Source organism: Rhinatrema bivittatum, chromosome 6 (assembly GCF_901001135.1).
Source record: "Rhinatrema bivittatum chromosome 6, aRhiBiv1.1, whole genome shotgun sequence".
NCBI lineage: Eukaryota > Metazoa > Chordata > Amphibia > Gymnophiona > Rhinatrematidae > Rhinatrema > Rhinatrema bivittatum.
The window spans coordinates 129,199,178-129,217,223 of NC_042620.1; the positions used below are offsets into that span (position 1 = coordinate 129,199,178).

Below are 18,046 nucleotides of genomic sequence, written 5' to 3' on the forward strand. Positions count from 1 at the left end.
GCCACTGTATCGGAGGATCGTGTTCCGGCAGCCTGCCGGCGCACGCAACTTACGCCTGCCCGGAGACAGGGGCAAAAGGTAAGACAAAGGATGGGGGGGTTAGAGTAGGGCTAGCAAGGGAATTTAGGGGAAGGGGTGTTTTATAACATGCACGCATGTTATAAAATCAGGCGTACATGTGTGCGCACCAGGTAGCGCATGCACATGTAGACCATGCACACTTTTTAAAAAAATATACCCTAAAGTTTTTAAATTATCATAAAACAAGTCAATATTTGTGAAATGTACAAGGTAAATCATACATCAAATTAGCATTCATCAAACTTGTTCATATACTTCATGTATTACTTGCTACCAGACTTCAACAATGTGAAGGCTTCTCACTTGCATCGTATAACCTGTGAACGCAGAAGTGATTATTAATTCAATCATATGTTAAATTTACTAGGGACTGGCAGGCTTTGTTAAATTTAGCTCATTATCACTCAATTTACATATTTTGCATATATATGCCTGATTTAGGGTGGGTTTTCAACCATAATAAACCATTAGCACAGAATTTCCCAGCCCTCTTCTGGAGGCACACCTATCCATTTAGGTTTTCAAGAATGCCACAATGAATAAGAATGAGACAGATTTGCATACATTGGGTTCCCAATATATTCAAATCTATCTCATGAATATTTGCATCCCAGAGTGGTTATGTGTACCTCCAAGACAGGATTGGAAAGCACTGCAATAGTGATTAGGCCATTTTTAGTATGCAAGTGAGAAGCCTTTAATGTGTATGTTAAGCGATAGCAGCCCTTAGTGACTTGGCTCTAAAGGCTGCCATCAGCTAAGAGGACTGTTTCAGTGTCCATTAAAAAGCATTGATACATTGTGACAGCTACTAGGTGATGCCATTTGGAATTCAGTGATGATCCAACAAAAAAGGGATCAGACCACGGGGTCATTAACCATTCTGGAAAGGTGGACAGGGGTTTAGATGTCCACAGAGAGACTTTGTTGACATTGGCATACCTGGTAACCTTTCTGCTGTGGTCACCCCAAGATTGCTGTTGATTAGCAGGGAAGGGGGGGACGACAGACAAAATGCATATCATTTTTACCTCTTCCACCCTCTAGCCTCCCACTGATCTTCATTCTCTCTCCCATCCTTCTCCACACTCCAGGGATGATTACAGCACTCTCCTTCTCCTCAATTCCATAATAAGTCACAGGTCCCTGACTATTTCTTCCTCACTCCATCATCAACTGAATCCCAAGCCCTGAAATCACAGCTGCAGACTGTGTTGTATCTGTTCAATTCCTGCCCTATAGCTTCTCCTCACATGCTGCCTGCAGTGCCTGTTCCAGATTCACCCTTCCTCTTTTGTTCCTTGCAGGCTTACCGAAGAAGAGGACGGGGTAAAGTTGGAGCAGACACTACAAAGCAGAAAACAATTGCCCTACTTCCTTCTCTAGCTCCTCTCCTCCTGTTTTCTACAGGCTTCCTGAACAGAAATGCCTGGAGCAGTAAACTGAGAGGTTCAGAGCTTTCTAGTGTTTCCTTGGAGACTCGGTAATTGATACAAATTACAGGAGCTTCTGGGTAAAATCTGAAAAGTTCCCAGGTATGGACATCGGATGTGAGTTGGAAGGTATTCTGTAGCTCCTGGAAGCAATTTAGTGATATCAGGAAAATTAGAGGGGATTTAACAGCCCCAGAAGGCAATTGATTAGATCGGGAGATGATAGGCTGGTTCCTGGAGGGGTCTTGGTGACATCAGAAGAGTGGTAAGGGAATAAAAATAAGCAACTTTAATTTACATACCTTATTGTTTTTATTTATCCAATTAATTAATTGATGTACAGTCAAGGATTTCTTAAATTATTTTTTTCACCCATTAACAAAAAAGATCAATGAGATTGAGTTTGCATATAAAGTAATTAAATTTTAGAGGAAAAGTTATAAGAGCACTATTCTCTGCTGGTAAGATTTTTTTTTAACCAAATATTATAAATATCATAAAGATATTTACATTTTACAATGAAATATTGACATTAACACAAATAATACTTTTCAGCAATTTATACAATGCAAAACAGTTTAGAATCCCCTGATTTCCTTATAAAAATCTGTGCTTTGACTTTAAACAAGATTGAAACGTGTACTCTGTGGAATACACAAAATTTCCAAAGGTGTTCTGTACATCTACTCACCCTCTCTTCTCCTTCTCCTACTGCTGCCCACTCATTCTCCTCTTGTATTCTCCCCTCCCTTGTCCTGCTTTGAATCTTTTTTTAAAAACTTACATGCTTTACCTTCCTGTTACATGTGTACCTTTATGTTGTCAGGAAAATTGTATGCATAAGATTTTGTGCATGTGCAGGAGTAATACAGACAACTCATCAGGTATATAAAGTGTTCCTACTGTAAAGAATGCATAAAAAAGCACACTGTACTTAACCATTTCTGAGAGAACTGGACGCTAAGACATGTGAGACTTACATGGCTTCATTCATTAATATTTTTTTTAAAGCTCTGAAGAAATTTCCTTTTGATTTTTTCTTCCTGCACATTTTCTTAACGCCAGTTGTGTCTTCAGTGGTCTGTTGATGCGACATTACTTATCTCTTCCAGGGTACCATCTAAATCCAGTATCATTACAGCACATAACAAGTGTAATTTTAGTGAAAAAGCAAAGACTTTTTATTAAGGGCTTCATTATCTCCTATTATGTCTACTTCTAATCAGAGCTAAGGGAAACTCAGTTGTACAGAATGAGAATACAAAGCCATTGTTATGTCATGTTGATGCAATCATTAATCTTTCATAGAAAATCTTTACCTAGAATGTACCATTGCAAAGCCAAATAGCTTCACATAGAAACACTACTTTTTCTCTAACTATATGTTACTACCTGTGTGTTTATGTGCACTGCACTTGAGATGCCAATGACATGAACTTTGTTAAAATGCATTCTGTAAAGAAATGTCAAAACTCTTTATGTAACCATTTGGGCACTGAGGCCCAAGATTGTAGTGTAGGAATAGGGTCTAGCATAAAACATTGTTGAAGGTAATGCATTAGACAGCAGCTCAAAAAATAGAAGAGCACATAATACCTCATTTGTATTAAAATGAAATTGTTCATAAATATATAAGTTGAATGAAAAAATTAATGGCATGCTTTAGCATAATTATAGAACTGAATTATTCACCAGCTCCTCCTCATTGTGCTTTTAGTAACACAGTTTGCCATCTATAAACTGGTACTTTAAAGCCATGTTCGCAAATGAATTATGCCATTAAGAGAAAAAGGATGGGGATTTCCAGTTGTGGCTGCCTGCTGATTGGACGCAAGGGGAACGAGCTTCTGACATGTTCCCCACAGTTTTATAGCAATCATTTGAGCACGGCCACTGGACACTCTTTAATGGACATTTAATCTCTCAAATTAGAAGTCTAAGCAACAACTGGCTACTAACGTTGCGGGAGGGGAGGAGCGAGCTGAGTGCGAAGGCCCTGCGTGGCAACTGAGAGAAAGTGAAGGCTGGCAAAGTGCAACAGCCACTGGGGGGAGAGAGGAGACCAAATCTTGGCAGTGATGTCTGAAGAATTGTTGCAGCAAATCACTATAGCAGTATCAGCCACCTTTGATGAATGGCTAATTAAACTTCAGATGGAAATGGATGAGATAAAAGGGAGCTTGGAGTCCCATGCAAAAAGAATGGAAGCCACGTAATAAAGAATATCAGGCCAGGAAGACTGGATGGTGCAGGCTGAACAACAAATCACTGAATTGCTGATGAAAAATATGTGACTGATTGAGCAGCTTGATGATCAAGAAAATGGAAATCTTTAGAATAACCTATGTTTAGTGAGGCTGCCAGAATCAGTGGTGGATATTGATTTGTTGGTTGGATTGAGACTCGGCTACCACATGAGTTGGGCCTTGACAACCAGGCTGTTCAGCTTATCTGTGAGCATGTGCATCATGTCATGAGCCCAAGGGCAGGCCTCAGCCTGTACTCATCTGAAACTTAAATTGGGCACATAAAGTCAACTTTCTCAAGGCCTTCCAGAGAGTGGAAACCTTGGAATACAATGGTCATAAGATGCTTCTCTCAATATATGGTTTCAATGCACAAGGAAATGGCATCAATGTGCTTGGCACTACACCACAAAGGAGTCAAATTTGCATTGCTGTACCCAGCAAAGCTTCAGGTTTACCACAAGGGCAATATCAGGCTCTTGCCCTTAAGTCAGAGGCCAAAGTATTTCTTAATCAGATTAATTTGTCCAATGGATGCAAGATTAGGCATTATCAGGCCTTGGCAATTTCACTTGTGGTGTCTGACAACAATGAGCATTCCACTTTCAGACATAATTAAAAAAAAAAAGCTATTTAAGGCAATGAGGTAACAGTGACATGGAAATGAGGACCACTGTTATCAGCGGTCTATATTATGGGCTCCTCTGGACTTTTGTTTTCTTTTTAGTATTTTTTCACGGGAGCACATTATTTACTCCTTGTGGTTAAGGACAGTCTGCTAGTTGGTAGACTTCATGAGCACAGGAAGCCAATAGGCAGAGCTCTGTTGTTTTAAGTTAAGTTTATTTGTTGAGACCATGTCCACATTTTTGGTATGGCCCGTCAGTTGATGACTGTCATTTCAGTTTTATGTGGGGAACTTGTTTGGGCATACCCCGGGGGAAGCCTGGAGGAGATGAGGGTTGTGGTCCCTTGGAGCATAGGGGGTAACATTTGTTATTCTGTGTGTGGTGGGTAATTGGATAGCTGTGGACACCTGTTTGATTGTATGTGTGAATTAGTGGAACATGGTCCCTGAGAGAGAGAGATGGATGACCAAAGGAGTAAATCTAGCAATAATAGTGCTGATCCGGGTAAGTGTGGATCAGTGTTTCTCTGTACTGATGCCTGGGTGCCTGGGCTGGAAGGCATCTGGGGAAGTGGAGCAATGTCATTTGTAGCCTGCTTCAGCAGGTTGCAGATTTTCTTCCTTGTTGACCAATAATGAACATAAGAACATAAGAAATTGCCATGCTGGGTCAGACCAAGGGTCCATAAAGCCCAGCATCCTGTTTCCAACAGAGGCCAAACCAGGCCACAAGAACCTGGTAAGTACCCAAACACCAAGAAGATCCCATGCAACTGATGCAATTAATAGTAGTGGCTATTCCCTAAGTCAACTTGATTAATAGCAGTTAATGGACTTCTCCTCCAAGAACTTATCCAAAACTTTTTTGAACCCAGCTACACTAATTGCACCAACCACATCCTCTGGCAACAAATTCCAGAACTTAATTGTGCGTTGAGTGAAAAATAATTTTCTCTGATTAGTCTTAAATGTGCTACTTGCTAACTTCATGGAATGCCCCTAGTCCTTCTATTATCCGAAAGTGTAAATAACCGATTTACATCTTCTCGTTCAAGACCCCTCATGATCTTAAAGACCTCTATCATATCCCCCCTCGGCCATCTCTTCTCCAAGCTGAACAGCCCTAACCTCTTCAGGCTTTCCTCATAGGGGAGCTGTTCCATCCCCTTTATCATTTTGGTTGCCCTTCACTTTACCTTCTCCATCGCAACTATATCTTTTTTGAGATGTGGTGACCAGAATTGTACACAGTATTCAAGGTGTGGTCTCACCATGGAGTGATACAGAGGCATTATTACATTTTCTGTTTTATTAAACATTCCCTTCTTAATAATTCCTAACATTCTGTTTGCTTTTTTGACTGCTGCAGCACACTGAGCCGATGATTTTACAGAATTATCCACTATGATGCCTAGATCTTTTTCCTGGGTGGTAGTTCCTAATATGGAACCTAACATCATGTAACTATAGCAAGGGTTATTTTTCCCTATATGCAACACCTTGGACTTGTCCACATTAAATTTCATCTGCTGCCCAATCTTCCAGTCTTGCAAGGTCCTCCTGTAATGTATCACAATCCGCTTGTAATTTAACTACTCTGAATAATTTTGTATCATCCGCAAATTTGATAACCTCACTCGTCGTATTCCTTTCCAGATCATTTATATATATATTGAAAAGCACCGGTCCAAGTACAGATCCCTGAGGCACTCCACTGTTTACCCTTTTCCACTGAGAAAAATTATGTTTCCTGTTTTTTAACCAGTTTGTAATCCACAAAAGAACATTGCCTCCTATCCTATGACTTTTTAGTTTTTTTAGAAGTCTCTCATGAGGGACTTTGTCAAACGCCTTCTGAAAATCCAAGTGCACTAAATCTACTGGTTCACCTTTATCCACGTTTATTAACCCCTTCAAAAAAATGAAGGTTAAGGTAAATGCTTGGATGTTTATTTACTTTTATTTAAAAAAAAATTTATTCTGCCTATAGTAACTCTATCATGCTTGAATGTTGGTGGAGTGCATTCCCCAATTAAGCATCAGAAATTGCTAACTGTGTTTAACAAGCAAAAGGAAATAAAACAAAGGTGACTGCCCATACCACAAAATAATCAAAATAGGAAACTGGGACAGAGAGAATCTCAAATGTCCTTCAATTTTAGATTCAAAGGAGATTTTATTTATAATAGTTCATATGTATCAATTGATATTACAAATTCATAAAGGGTTACACGGTTCCCTGACACGGACCGTGTTTTGTACAATAAACTGCATTGGGAGGGACTCATAATCACGTAAATGTAGAACAAAAGACAAACTCCCAGGGTTCAATCTATGCAAATTGAATGCTTTAAAGCATCCAGTCAAGGAGATTTGAGATTCTCTCTGCCCTATTTTCCTATTTTTAACAAGCAAAAGACCACATAGTTATGATTCAGGAGACATATCTGTCCAATGTAGAACACCTCAAATTGAAAAAAAAATGGGTGGGACAGTGTTACTTCTCTTCATACTGTATATGCACAGGCAAAGAAGAATATAAATTCTTATCCTCAAGCAAATGCCCTGTCAGATGAAACATTATGTATCAGATGAAGAGGGCAAATATATCATGGCATACAGCAATTTATTTGGGTAGAGGTTGGAGTTTTGCAATATCTATGCCCGGGATATATGCACCCATGACTTTGTACAGAGTTATTGTCTGTTACTACGGTTCCCTGATTATAAATTGATTATGGGGGGGGGGGGTGATTTTAATGTGGTAGCTGATTACAGAATAAATTGTAAGCCATAGAGGCAGTATAAGCCAATCTAGGACAAGATGGGGGTAAATTTTGTAAATGCAGAGCTGGGAAGCTGGATATCTCATGGACACTTAATCTGAATAAAAGCTAATTGATCTTGGACTACTTTCTGGACTCAAAAGGTCTCTTCTCAGAGGTGAGAGAGTCAAAAATTGGCATCATAACCATTTCAAATCATGTGCCAATAATTCCCAGATTGGAAAATGGAGACCTCAGCGAGAAGGCGCTCAAATGGAGAATGAATCCTGGTCTTTACTGAGATCAGAATTTCCATGAGTACCTGCGCTCTGGGATGATAACTTTTAAACAGGCGCGTGGGTGCACATGTGTTCATCAGCCCGCATCCAGAAACGTGGCCATTTTATAACATTCACGCCTATATGCATGCAGTTTATAAAATAGCCTGACTGCGCACACATGAGCATGCAATTTTCAGTGGACGTTTGCCTACACACACAAATTCCATGTCTACCATATAAGTGGGGGGATTTTAATAGACACGTGCACCAAAGCCATTACCAGTTTTCTCAGTTTGTTCCCAGTTCACCCAGGAAAGGGATAGGACTTCCAAACTCCCCTAGTTTAATAGCCTCTCTTCTCCCCTGTTATCCCCAGCTTTTAAAGTCCCATCGATCTACTTAGATTTTTTTGTTTTATAAATTACATGTCATCCATAGCAGAAGTAAAATTACAAGGCAGGGGACCTTGGCACGCGCCAGTTCACGTAAGTATTTACAAGCAAAATTCTGTTTTAGATTCAGAAAGGCCCATGCCTCGGCCAGGCCATGCCTGTGCCTTGCCCCTTTTTGGAACTTTTCATTTGTGTGTGTAGCAGCAAGTGCGTGCGTATTAAGGTGGCTTTTGAAATCCGCTCGGCTTGCACTGCCCTGATATATTCGTGCATCCCCTAATTGATGCACACACTGGGCTTTTAAAATTCATCATCTTTTAGTGGAGAGAGTATGTGTTCTTCAATGATGTTGACTCTGTTTCACTGGCTTTGATGTAAGAAGCCAGCAAGACAGTAATGAGAAGTCAGGTAATAGCATATGTGCCCAAAAAAAAAAGAAATGCTGACATTTTTAAGACTATACTGATATGTTAAATAAGCCCAAGCTCTGCATCTAGACACTTTAGCCCCAAAAGATTAAAGAGCCTGCTACATATCAAATTGTTTATTGTTCCAAAAAGCTAGAAAATGAGTTACTATTTTTAAAAATAAAGGGCCAGATTTTCAAAGGGTTACGTGTGCCGGGCCTATTTTAAAATGGCCTGGCAATGCGTGTAAAGCCCCGGGACACGTGTAAGTCCCGGGGCTTGCAAAAAGGGGATGGGGAGGGGGCGGGGTGGGGGCAGGGGCAGAGCCAGAGGATCCAGGCACAGTGGCCATTTGCCCCTGTGATTGGGATCGCGCGCTGGCCCCAGGGCTGAAGTAAGATGTGAAACAGAAGTTAAAAAAAGGAAAAGATAGGGGGGAATGGGCGGGGGAGGTAGGGGAAGGGAAGGTGGGGTGGGGGGGTAGGGAACGGGGAAGGCAGCGTGGCTCGGAGTGGGCTTGGCACACGCAAGGTGCACAATTGTTCACCCTCTTGCGTGCACCGATCTCTGATTTTATAACATGCGCGTAGCCAGGTAGCGAGCGCACATGTCCGCCGTGTGTGCTCCTTTCAAAATCTACCCCAAACTTTATAAATATGGAAATAAGACTACCAATCTCCTAGCCAATTTGGAAGAAATCAAGGGGCAAAGGTCAATCATTACAGGCATATGGGATGTGACAGAGGAGATTGGGCAATCTACCAAAGAAATAGAAGACAGTGTTTTAGGCCTTTTAAAACATAAGAACATAAGAACCTAAGAATATGCCATACTGGGTCAGACCAAAGGTACATCAAGCCCAGCATCCTGTTTTCAACAGTGGCCAATCCTGGCCATAAGAACCTGGCAAGTACCCAAAAACTAAGTCTAGTCCATGTTACTGTTGCTAATAATAGTGATGGTTATTATATAAGTCAACTTAATTAATAGCAAGTAATGGACGTCTCGTCCAAGAACTTATCCAATCCTTTTTTTAAACACAGCTATACTAACTGCACTAACCACATCCTCTGGCAACAAATTCCAGAGTTTAATTGTGCGTTGAGTAAAAAAGAACTTTCTCCGATTAGTTTTAAATGTGCCACATGCTAACTTCATGGAGTGCCCCCTAGTCTTTCTATTATCCGAAAGAGTAAAAAAATGATTCACATCTACCCGTTCTAGACCTCTCATGATTTTAAACACCTCTATCATATCCCCCCTCAGCCGTCTCTTCTCCAAGCTGAAAAGTCCTAACCTCTTTAGTCTTTCCTCATAGGGGAGCTGTTCCATTCCCTTTATCATTTTGGTAGCCCTTCTCTGTACCTTCTCCATCGCAATTATATCTTTATTGAGATGCGGCGACCAGAACTGTACACAATATTCAAGGTGCGGTCTCACCATGGAGCGATACAGAGGCATTATGACATTTTCTGTTTTATCCGCCATTCCCTTTCTAATAATTCCCAACATTCTTTTTGCTTTTTTGACTGCCACAGCACACTGAACCGACAATTTCAATGTGTTATCCACTATGACGCCTAGATCTCTTTCTTGGGTAGTAGCACCTAATATAGAACCTAACATTGTGTAACTATAGCATGGATTTTTTTCCCTATATGCATCACCTTGCACTTATCCACATTAAATTTCATCTGCCATTTAGATGCCCAATTTTCCAGCCTCACAATCTGCTTGTGATTTAACTACTCTGAACAATTTTGTTTCATCTGCAAATTTGATTACCTTACTCGTCGTAGTTCTTTCCAGATCATTTATAAATATATTGAAAAGTAAGGGTCCCAGTACAGATCCCTGAGGCTCTCCACTGCCCACTCCCTTCCACTGAGAAAATTGTCCATTTAATCCTACTCTGATTCCTGTCTTTTAGCCAGTTTGTTATTCACGAAAGGACATCGCCACCTATCCCATCACTTTTTACTTTTCCTAGAAGCCTCTCATGAGGAACTTTGTCAAATGCCGTCTGAAAATCCAAGTACACTACATCTACCGGTTCACCTTTATCCACATGTTTATTAACTCCTTCAAAAAAGTAAAGCAGATTTGTGAGGCAAGACTTGCCTTGGGTAAAGCTATGCTGACTTTGTTCCATTAAACCATGTCTTTCTATATGTTCTGTGATTTTGATGTTTAGAACACTTTTCACTATTTTTCCTGTCACTGAAGTCAGGCTAACCGGTCTGTAATTTCCCAGATCTCCCCTGGAGCCCTTTTTAAATATGGGGGTTACATTAGCTATCCTTCAGTCTTCAGGTACAATGGATGATTTTAATGATAGGTTACAAATTTGTACTACTAGGTCTGAAATTTCATTTTTTAGTTCCTACAGAACTCTGGGGTGTATACCATCTGGTCCAGGTGATTTACTACTCTTCAGTTTATCAATCAGGTCTACCACATCTTCTAGGTTCACCGTGATTTGGTTCAGTCCATCTGAATCATTACCCATGAAAACCTTCTCCAGTACGGGTACCTCCCCAACATCCTCTTCAGTAAACAGTGAAGAAAAGAAATCATTTAATCTTTCTGTGATGGCCTTATCTTCTCTAAGTGCCCCTTTAACCCCTCAATCATCTAATGGTCCAACTGACTCCCTCACAGGCTTTCTGCTTTGGATATATTTAAAAAGTTTTTACTGTGAGTTTTTGCCTCTACGGCCAACTTCTTTTCAAATTCTCTCTTAGCCTGTCTTATCAATGTCTTACATTTAACTTGCCAATGTTTATGCATTATCCTATTTTCTTCTGTTGGATCCTTCTTCCAATTTTTGAATGAAGATCTTTTGGCTAAAATAGCTTCTTTCACCTCCCCTTTTAACCATGCCGGTAATCGTTTTGCCTGCTTTCCACCTTTTTTAATGTGTGGAATACATCTGGATTGTGCTTCTAGGATGGTATTTTTTAACAATGACCATGCCTCTTGCACACTTTTTACTTTTGTAGCTGCTCCTTTCAGTTTTTTTCTTACAATTTTTCTCATTTTATCAAAGTTTCCCTTTTGAAAGTTTAGCACGAGAGCTGTGGCTTTGCTTACTGTCCCCCTTCCAGTCATTAATTCAAATTTGATCATATTATGATCACTATTGCCAAGCGGCCCCACCACCGTTACCTCTCTCACAAAATTCTGTGCTCCACTGAGAATTAGGTCTAAAATTGCTCCTTCTCTCGTCGGTTCCTGAACCAACTGTTCCATAAAGCTATCATTTATTCCATCCAGGAATTTTGTCTCTGTAGCGTGTCCCGATGGTACATTTACCAAGTCAATATTGGGGTAATTGAAGTCTCCCATTATTACTGCACTACCAATTTGGTTAGCTTCCCTAATTTCTCTTAGCATTTCACTGTCAGTCTCACCATCTTGACCAGGTGGACGGTAGTATACTCCTATCACTATAGTCTTCCACGAAACACAAGGGATTTCTACCCATAAAGATTCAATTGTGCATTTAGTCTCATGCAGGATGTTTATCCTGTTGGACTCTATGCCATCCCGGACATAAAGCGCCACACCGCCTCCCGGGTGCTCCTCTCTAAAAAACTTTATATAGTCCACAGCTTTGAGATGAAAATGTTAGAAAGAGAATATTTCAAGATTTCCGTTGGCTACTCCTTTCCAATGACCAATTGGACAGCCTTAATGTGCCCATTGCTGAGATGAAAGTCAGTGCGGCTATTCACAAACTGAAGATGAGAAAGGCAGTTGGTCTGGATGGACTTGGTTCAAAATATTATAAAATTTTGCAGTTTGTCCTTTTCTCACCTTTAGCTAAATTTTATAATTACATTTATTTATTTATTTATTTAGCATTTTTATATACCGAAATTCATGTAGCAGAGTTACAAATCAATTCGGTTTGCATATTAACATTAACTTGCATGTAAGAATGCTGTTACATATAACAAGGATAATATAACTTGGAACATCTTGGAAACTGGCACACTTTCTATGAAAATTAATCAGTTCCTGATCATAGTTCTGTCCAAAAAGTGTAAAAATCCTTCTGATGTCAGATCATACAGACGAATCTCACTGATAAATGTAGACTTGAAGCTTTTGGCTTCGAGGCTGGCATCTCATATTAATGCAGTGCTCCCAGGTTTAGTTGTGGATGACCAGACGGGGTTTATCATGGTAGACATTGAATTAGCAATGTCCGTAGATTATTAGCAATTCTATCTCAAGAAGATTCTCAACTGATCCTTATTCTATGTCTGGATGCTGAGAAGACATTTGACTCCCTTTCTTGGGACTATTTGTTTTGGGCACTGCAAGACTTTGGCTTTCAGGGTCCTATTATAAATTGGTTGAGTACTTTAAATAGCAATTGCACAGCTTGCATGCTTATAATCAGCTCTGTATCAGATGGTTTTCAACTAGGACGGGGTATTAGACAAGGTTGCCCCCTCTCCCTCTTATTTGTATTTCAATAGCGCACATGGCTATAACATTGAGAAAAGAACAGTCTTTTCAAGGAATTAAAGTAGGGAGTACTGAGATTAAAATTTCATTATTCACTAACAATATTTTCTCTTTGTTAGTAATTACTACACAAGTATACCGGCGATACAGGAGCACGTTTCACAATTTTATTCTATTGTGGGCCTTAAAATCAACTGCAATAAATCTGAGGCACTGCATTAGACCCTACTATTATGGGATCATGGCCTAGAACATTTCCTTTCAAATGGGCTGATCGGAAAATAAAATATTTGGGGCTATGGGTCCCAAGAGATCTTTCGATGCTTTACAATCTTAATGTTACTGAAAGTATAACAGCAACATAGACCCAACTCAATACTTGGATGGAATTACCTGTGTCCTTTATGAGGAGATGTGCATTACTAAAAATGATGATTTTACCCAAGATGCTATTTTGAATGAGTATGTTTCCACACTGGTTATCAAGGGCCAACCTCTCTCTACGTAAACTGTTGTTTATCAAATTTATTTGGTGGGGCATATGCACCAGTAGTAAGGAATGCGGTGGGCTAGATCTCCCAAATATAAAATTCTATAATGCAACATGTCAGCTATGTTTCCTTGGGGAATGGCTCACAAGAAAGTATCAATAAATATTATAAACATGATATGGTTTTAAACATGCTTGCCCCCTGGTCTCCATTATATATACGAGCCTAGATTAATTAGAGTCTTATGGAAAAATGTGCTGATGTCGGCAATGTTAATGGCCTGGCAGTGGTTTCGCCGATAGGTTGATAAGAAATGTTCTGTCTTCCTATTAGTACCTTTTGGGGGAATAAGCCATTCCAGTCTGGAGTGGAATACAGACATATTTTTCAAACTTGGGCCCAGGTGAGGCTGACACAATATAGTACCAGTCATTTCAATCTTTGCAACTTTAGTATGACCTCCCAAGATCTATTTTTTTGTGTTTCTTCAGGCCAGACACTATGGGAATCTCTTAAGTGGTCAGAAGAGGACAAACAACAGGAATGAGATTTATTGAACTACTTTACTCCGGAGATTTGTTTGTTTCTGTATCATGTTGTTTGCTAATAAAAAGTTTGAATTGAAAAAAAAAATAAATTTGATTTATTCTATATTGTATAAAGCATGGGAGAGGCTTAGAACTCTATCTCTCAGTGGTATGCAATTTGTAAACAGCAGAGTATGTCAGAGGAGCTACCTAAGCTGAGAAAATTTGGAGCCAGGAGATAAATACAAATATTTCTCTTACTGTAATGCAACAACTTTTAGTTCTTTGCATAAAATACATATTGATATGACGCAGCATGAAACACAGTTTATGATCCTGCATCATGCTTGCTTGGATGACCTGAGATGATACCAAAGAAGCTGAAATGGAAAATTGTTGCGCTGGAGGTGGATTCTTGGACTGAGGTGGGGTTGATGCAACCCGCAGGCAAGGGTCTACGTGTCCCCACCGTCAGCAGGTGGAGTGGGCTGAAGCTAGAGGCCACTGGAACTTCTCCTATACCAGCCCACGTTCCCCTCGGGTTGAGCCTTTAGGTGCCGGGGCCAGCAGGACTTTGACGCGCCTTGAGATTGGATGTGAAAGGCAGGTAGTTCAGCCCAGAGACAGCAGACAGCAGGTGGCGTAGTTCTATCCTAGACTGGTCCCAGTACAGGAACCCAAGCACCAAGGAACGAGGATTGACTGAAGGTGCTTGAGCAAAGACAGGTCGGAGCCTTAGGAGTCCAAGTCCAGAGGATAGGGACAGAGGTGTCACTGTCGAACTTGAATGAGAACTAGTGGCAACTTGAAGGTGTAGCAAGCAACGTAGAACTCTGGACACAAAGGAGTCTATAGCCTGGTCATCCGTAGCAATGGTCGAGGCACGGAGAACGCAGGCGTGGTCAGGCGTAGCAATGATCTAGGCACGGAGAAGGCAGGCAAGGTCAGATGTAGCAGAGGTCAGGCTTGGAGAAGGCAGGCAAGGTAGGACGTAACAGAAGTTAGGCTTGGAGAAGGCAGGCAAGGTCAGACATAGCAGAGGTCGGCATCAGGCGGTCAATCAAAGGACAGACAAGGCAAACGAGGAAGAAGGAACTTGGAGACAAACTGGAACACGGATCAAGGAAGCACGGAGGCAAACAGGGAACTGAGGAGACCTGTTGCAAAGGCCACGCTTCACTGCGAGGCCTGAGCATTTATACGCTGAAGGATCTGATGTCAGCATCCGGGTCTGCGGCCAGGTTCCCGCCGCGGGCCCTTTAAAAGGTTTACTGATGCACGCGAGTGTGCCTAGGGAGGGGTGCGGCACTGCTGGCGGCGTCTCTCCGCGAACCCCCTCGGAGAGGCCCAACGGATGGAGGCATCCTGGCTGGAAGTCCCGGGAAGTGGAGCAGGGCCAGAGGCACTGGCGGGAGCCCGAGGTTGGAGCTGGCGGCCCACTGCCACAAGCAATGGGGAGCTGGAGCCTGAAAGTTGCTTAGAAAGATGAGAGGGCTGCACTGCAGGGCTGCTGCGGGCAACGAGCGTAATAAAATGGGGCTATGGTGCACCAATTTTTAAAATGCTGTAAGGTGACAATTTTTTGGGAGCATGTTATTCAAGAATTTCATAAATGTACGGGGCTGCTGCTTCCTCAGCTAGGTGCAACACTGCTCTTGGGAGACCTTTCACATGTTTCAGATTTAGCTCAAGGTGAAGATCGATTCCTTTCATTGGCTTTGGCAGTTGCCTGCAAATTTATGTTGCTTAAATGGACTGAGGAAGCTCTGCCCACCTTGAGTTTATGGCAATATAGAATGCCCGACTATATGTTATTAGAGAGGATTTATTTAAAATATGCTAAATGAAAAGTGACTGAGACATATGTGGAGGCATGGTCTAAGTTCTTCCATCAATTGCCACCAGATTTGGTGAAATTTATGCTAGATCAGGATTACACTTTGGACTGATAGCATGCTATTTGGATGGAAGTGTGGTTGGAAGGTTCTCTTGGAGACAAGGAGGTATGTGTTGTGTGCATGTGTGTATGGCTATGGGGTAGGATATGAGGAGGTGAGGTGGGTTATGGTCTTAATTGTCAGATGGGATATGTGTGGTGCCGGGGATGGAAGCATGGGGCGGTAACAGTACTTCAAGGAGGGTTGTGAGTGGAGATGTCTGTTGAATTGTGGTTATAAGTTACTGAAGCATATAATAAAACAAAATGACAAGGATGCACAGTGTAATAGTATGTCTATCCACGCAAGTACGAGCGTATAATATAAAATACGCCTAGCGCATGTAACTCTACTGTAACGACTACTGTAACTCTATCTTACTGGGTCTCCCTTCTGCTTCCATTAAACCTCTTCAAATGCTCCAAAACTTGGCTGTGAGATTACTGACAAACACCAGGAGAAGAGATCACATCTCCCCCATCCTCAAAAACCTTCACTGGCTGCCAATACACTTCAGAATTATTCACAAGTCCATCACCATCATCTATAAAGCAATCCATCACCATGCTCCACTCGATCTACAAATCCCTCTCAGACGACATTCCTCCACCAGACCCATCAGAGAAGCTTACAGAGGATCACTAATCGTTCCCCAAACCAAATCCACACACCATCTAACTTTTAGAGACCGGGCTTACTCCACAGCCGGTCCCTCGATATGGAATTCTATTCCCTCAGATCTGAGACAAGAACCTTGCCTACTAACTTTCAGAAAAAGGCTTAAGACTTGGCTGTCTAAACAAGCCTTTCCAGATCCTAACTGATGCACAACATCAGCTCCAATGAGACACTACAATATAAAGTAAATAATTAATCCCATTATTGCACAGTTCATCTTACTCTCTTTCTTCCCCCAGTTTGATAAACCATGTTTTAATGTAACTTTACAGTTTCTATGCACATGTTCTATGTTTCTATTTTTACACCCTCTGTTATCTGTAAACCGGCATGATGTGATTGAATCACGAATGCCGGTATAGAAAAACTTTAAATAAATAAATAAATAAATAAATAAATAAATATGTGTGCTTCTTATGTGAGGAAATGTTATTGGCATATCTTTCATTAAAATGTGTCAGCTTTTACATGCACAAGTGAGAACATTTTAAAATATGCATGTGTGAGGGAAATAACCAGTTTCATCATTTAGTTCACCAATTTGTTCAGTCTGCCTCTAGATCTTCATGACCCTTCTGGCTCTTTAGCTTGCACACTCCCAGTTTACCTGGACCCCCCATCCAGTCAGATTTTGGCTATAATGAGTTTTATTCTAACACCTGAAAAAGAACAGAGCTGCATTCACCAGTCTTAAAATTGGGTCGGGCATTCCTTTCCAACCTCTTTAGCTTTTCCTCACAGGGGAGACCACACCTTGAATACTGTGTGCAATTCTGGTCACCGCATCTCGAAAACGATATAGCTGCACTGGAGAAAGTGCAAAGAAGGGCGACCAAAATGATAAGGGGCATGGAACAGCTGCCCTATGAGGAAAGGCTAAAGCAGTTAGGGCTGTTCAGTTTGGAGAAGAGATGACTGATGGGGGTTATAATAGAAGTCTACAAAATCATGAAAGGACTTGAACAAGTTAATGTAAATCAGTTATTTACTCTCTCAGATAATAGAAGGACCAGGGGGCAAGTAGCTCATTTAAAACAAATTGAAGAACATTTTTTTCACTCAGGGGCGGATTTTAAAACCCCTGCGCGCGTAAATCCGGCAGGATTTATGCGCGCAGGGCCCTCGCGTGCCGGTGCGCCTATTTTGCATAGGCCGCCGGCGTGCGTAAAGCCCCGGGACGCGCGTAAGTCCCGGGGCTTTCGAAATGGGGAGGGAGAGGGCATGTCCGGGGGCCTTCCCGAAATGACGCAGCGCTTCGGGGGCGTGCCCTGGCGTTTCGGGGGCGGGACCGGGGGCGTGGTGCCGGCCTGGGGGCATGGTCGAGGCCTCCGGACCACGCCCCCGGGACTGGAGGACGGAGCAGGGCTGCCGGCGACGTGCGCAAAGTTACGCCTGCTGAAAGCAGGCGTAACTTTGCCGACAAAGGTAAGGGGGGGGTTTAGATAGGGTCGGGGGGGGTGGGTTAGGTAGGGGAAGGGAGGGGAAGGTGGGGGGAGGGCGAAGAAAAGTTCCCTCCGAGGCCGCTCCGAAATCGGAGCGGCCTCGGAGGGAACAGGCAGGCCGCGCTGGGCTCGGCACGCGCAGGTTGCACAAATGTGCACCCCCTTGTGCGCGCCAACCCCGGATTTTATAAGATACGCGCGGCTACGCGCGTATCTTATAAAATCTGGTGTACTTTTGTTCGCACCAGTGGCGCGAACA

The 18,046-nt window shown here is 41.9% G+C and overlaps 1 protein-coding gene across 7 annotated transcripts in view; it reads right to left on the minus strand.

The window, feature by feature from the left end:
- PDE1A (phosphodiesterase 1A) overlaps positions 1–18,046 on the minus strand; it is a 733,908-nt gene that overhangs the window by 276,749 nt on the left and 439,113 nt on the right. The window contains exon 1 of one of the 7 annotated variants that reach the window (XM_029605924.1): positions 2,495–2,715. The exons of the other annotated variants lie outside the window; for them this stretch is intronic. Coding sequence (XP_029461784.1) covers positions 2,495–2,610 — 116 coding nt within the window. The 5' untranslated portion in view covers positions 2,611–2,715. Of the gene's footprint in view, positions 1–2,494; positions 2,716–18,046 lie in introns of those variants that run through there. 7 annotated transcript variants of the gene reach the window in all.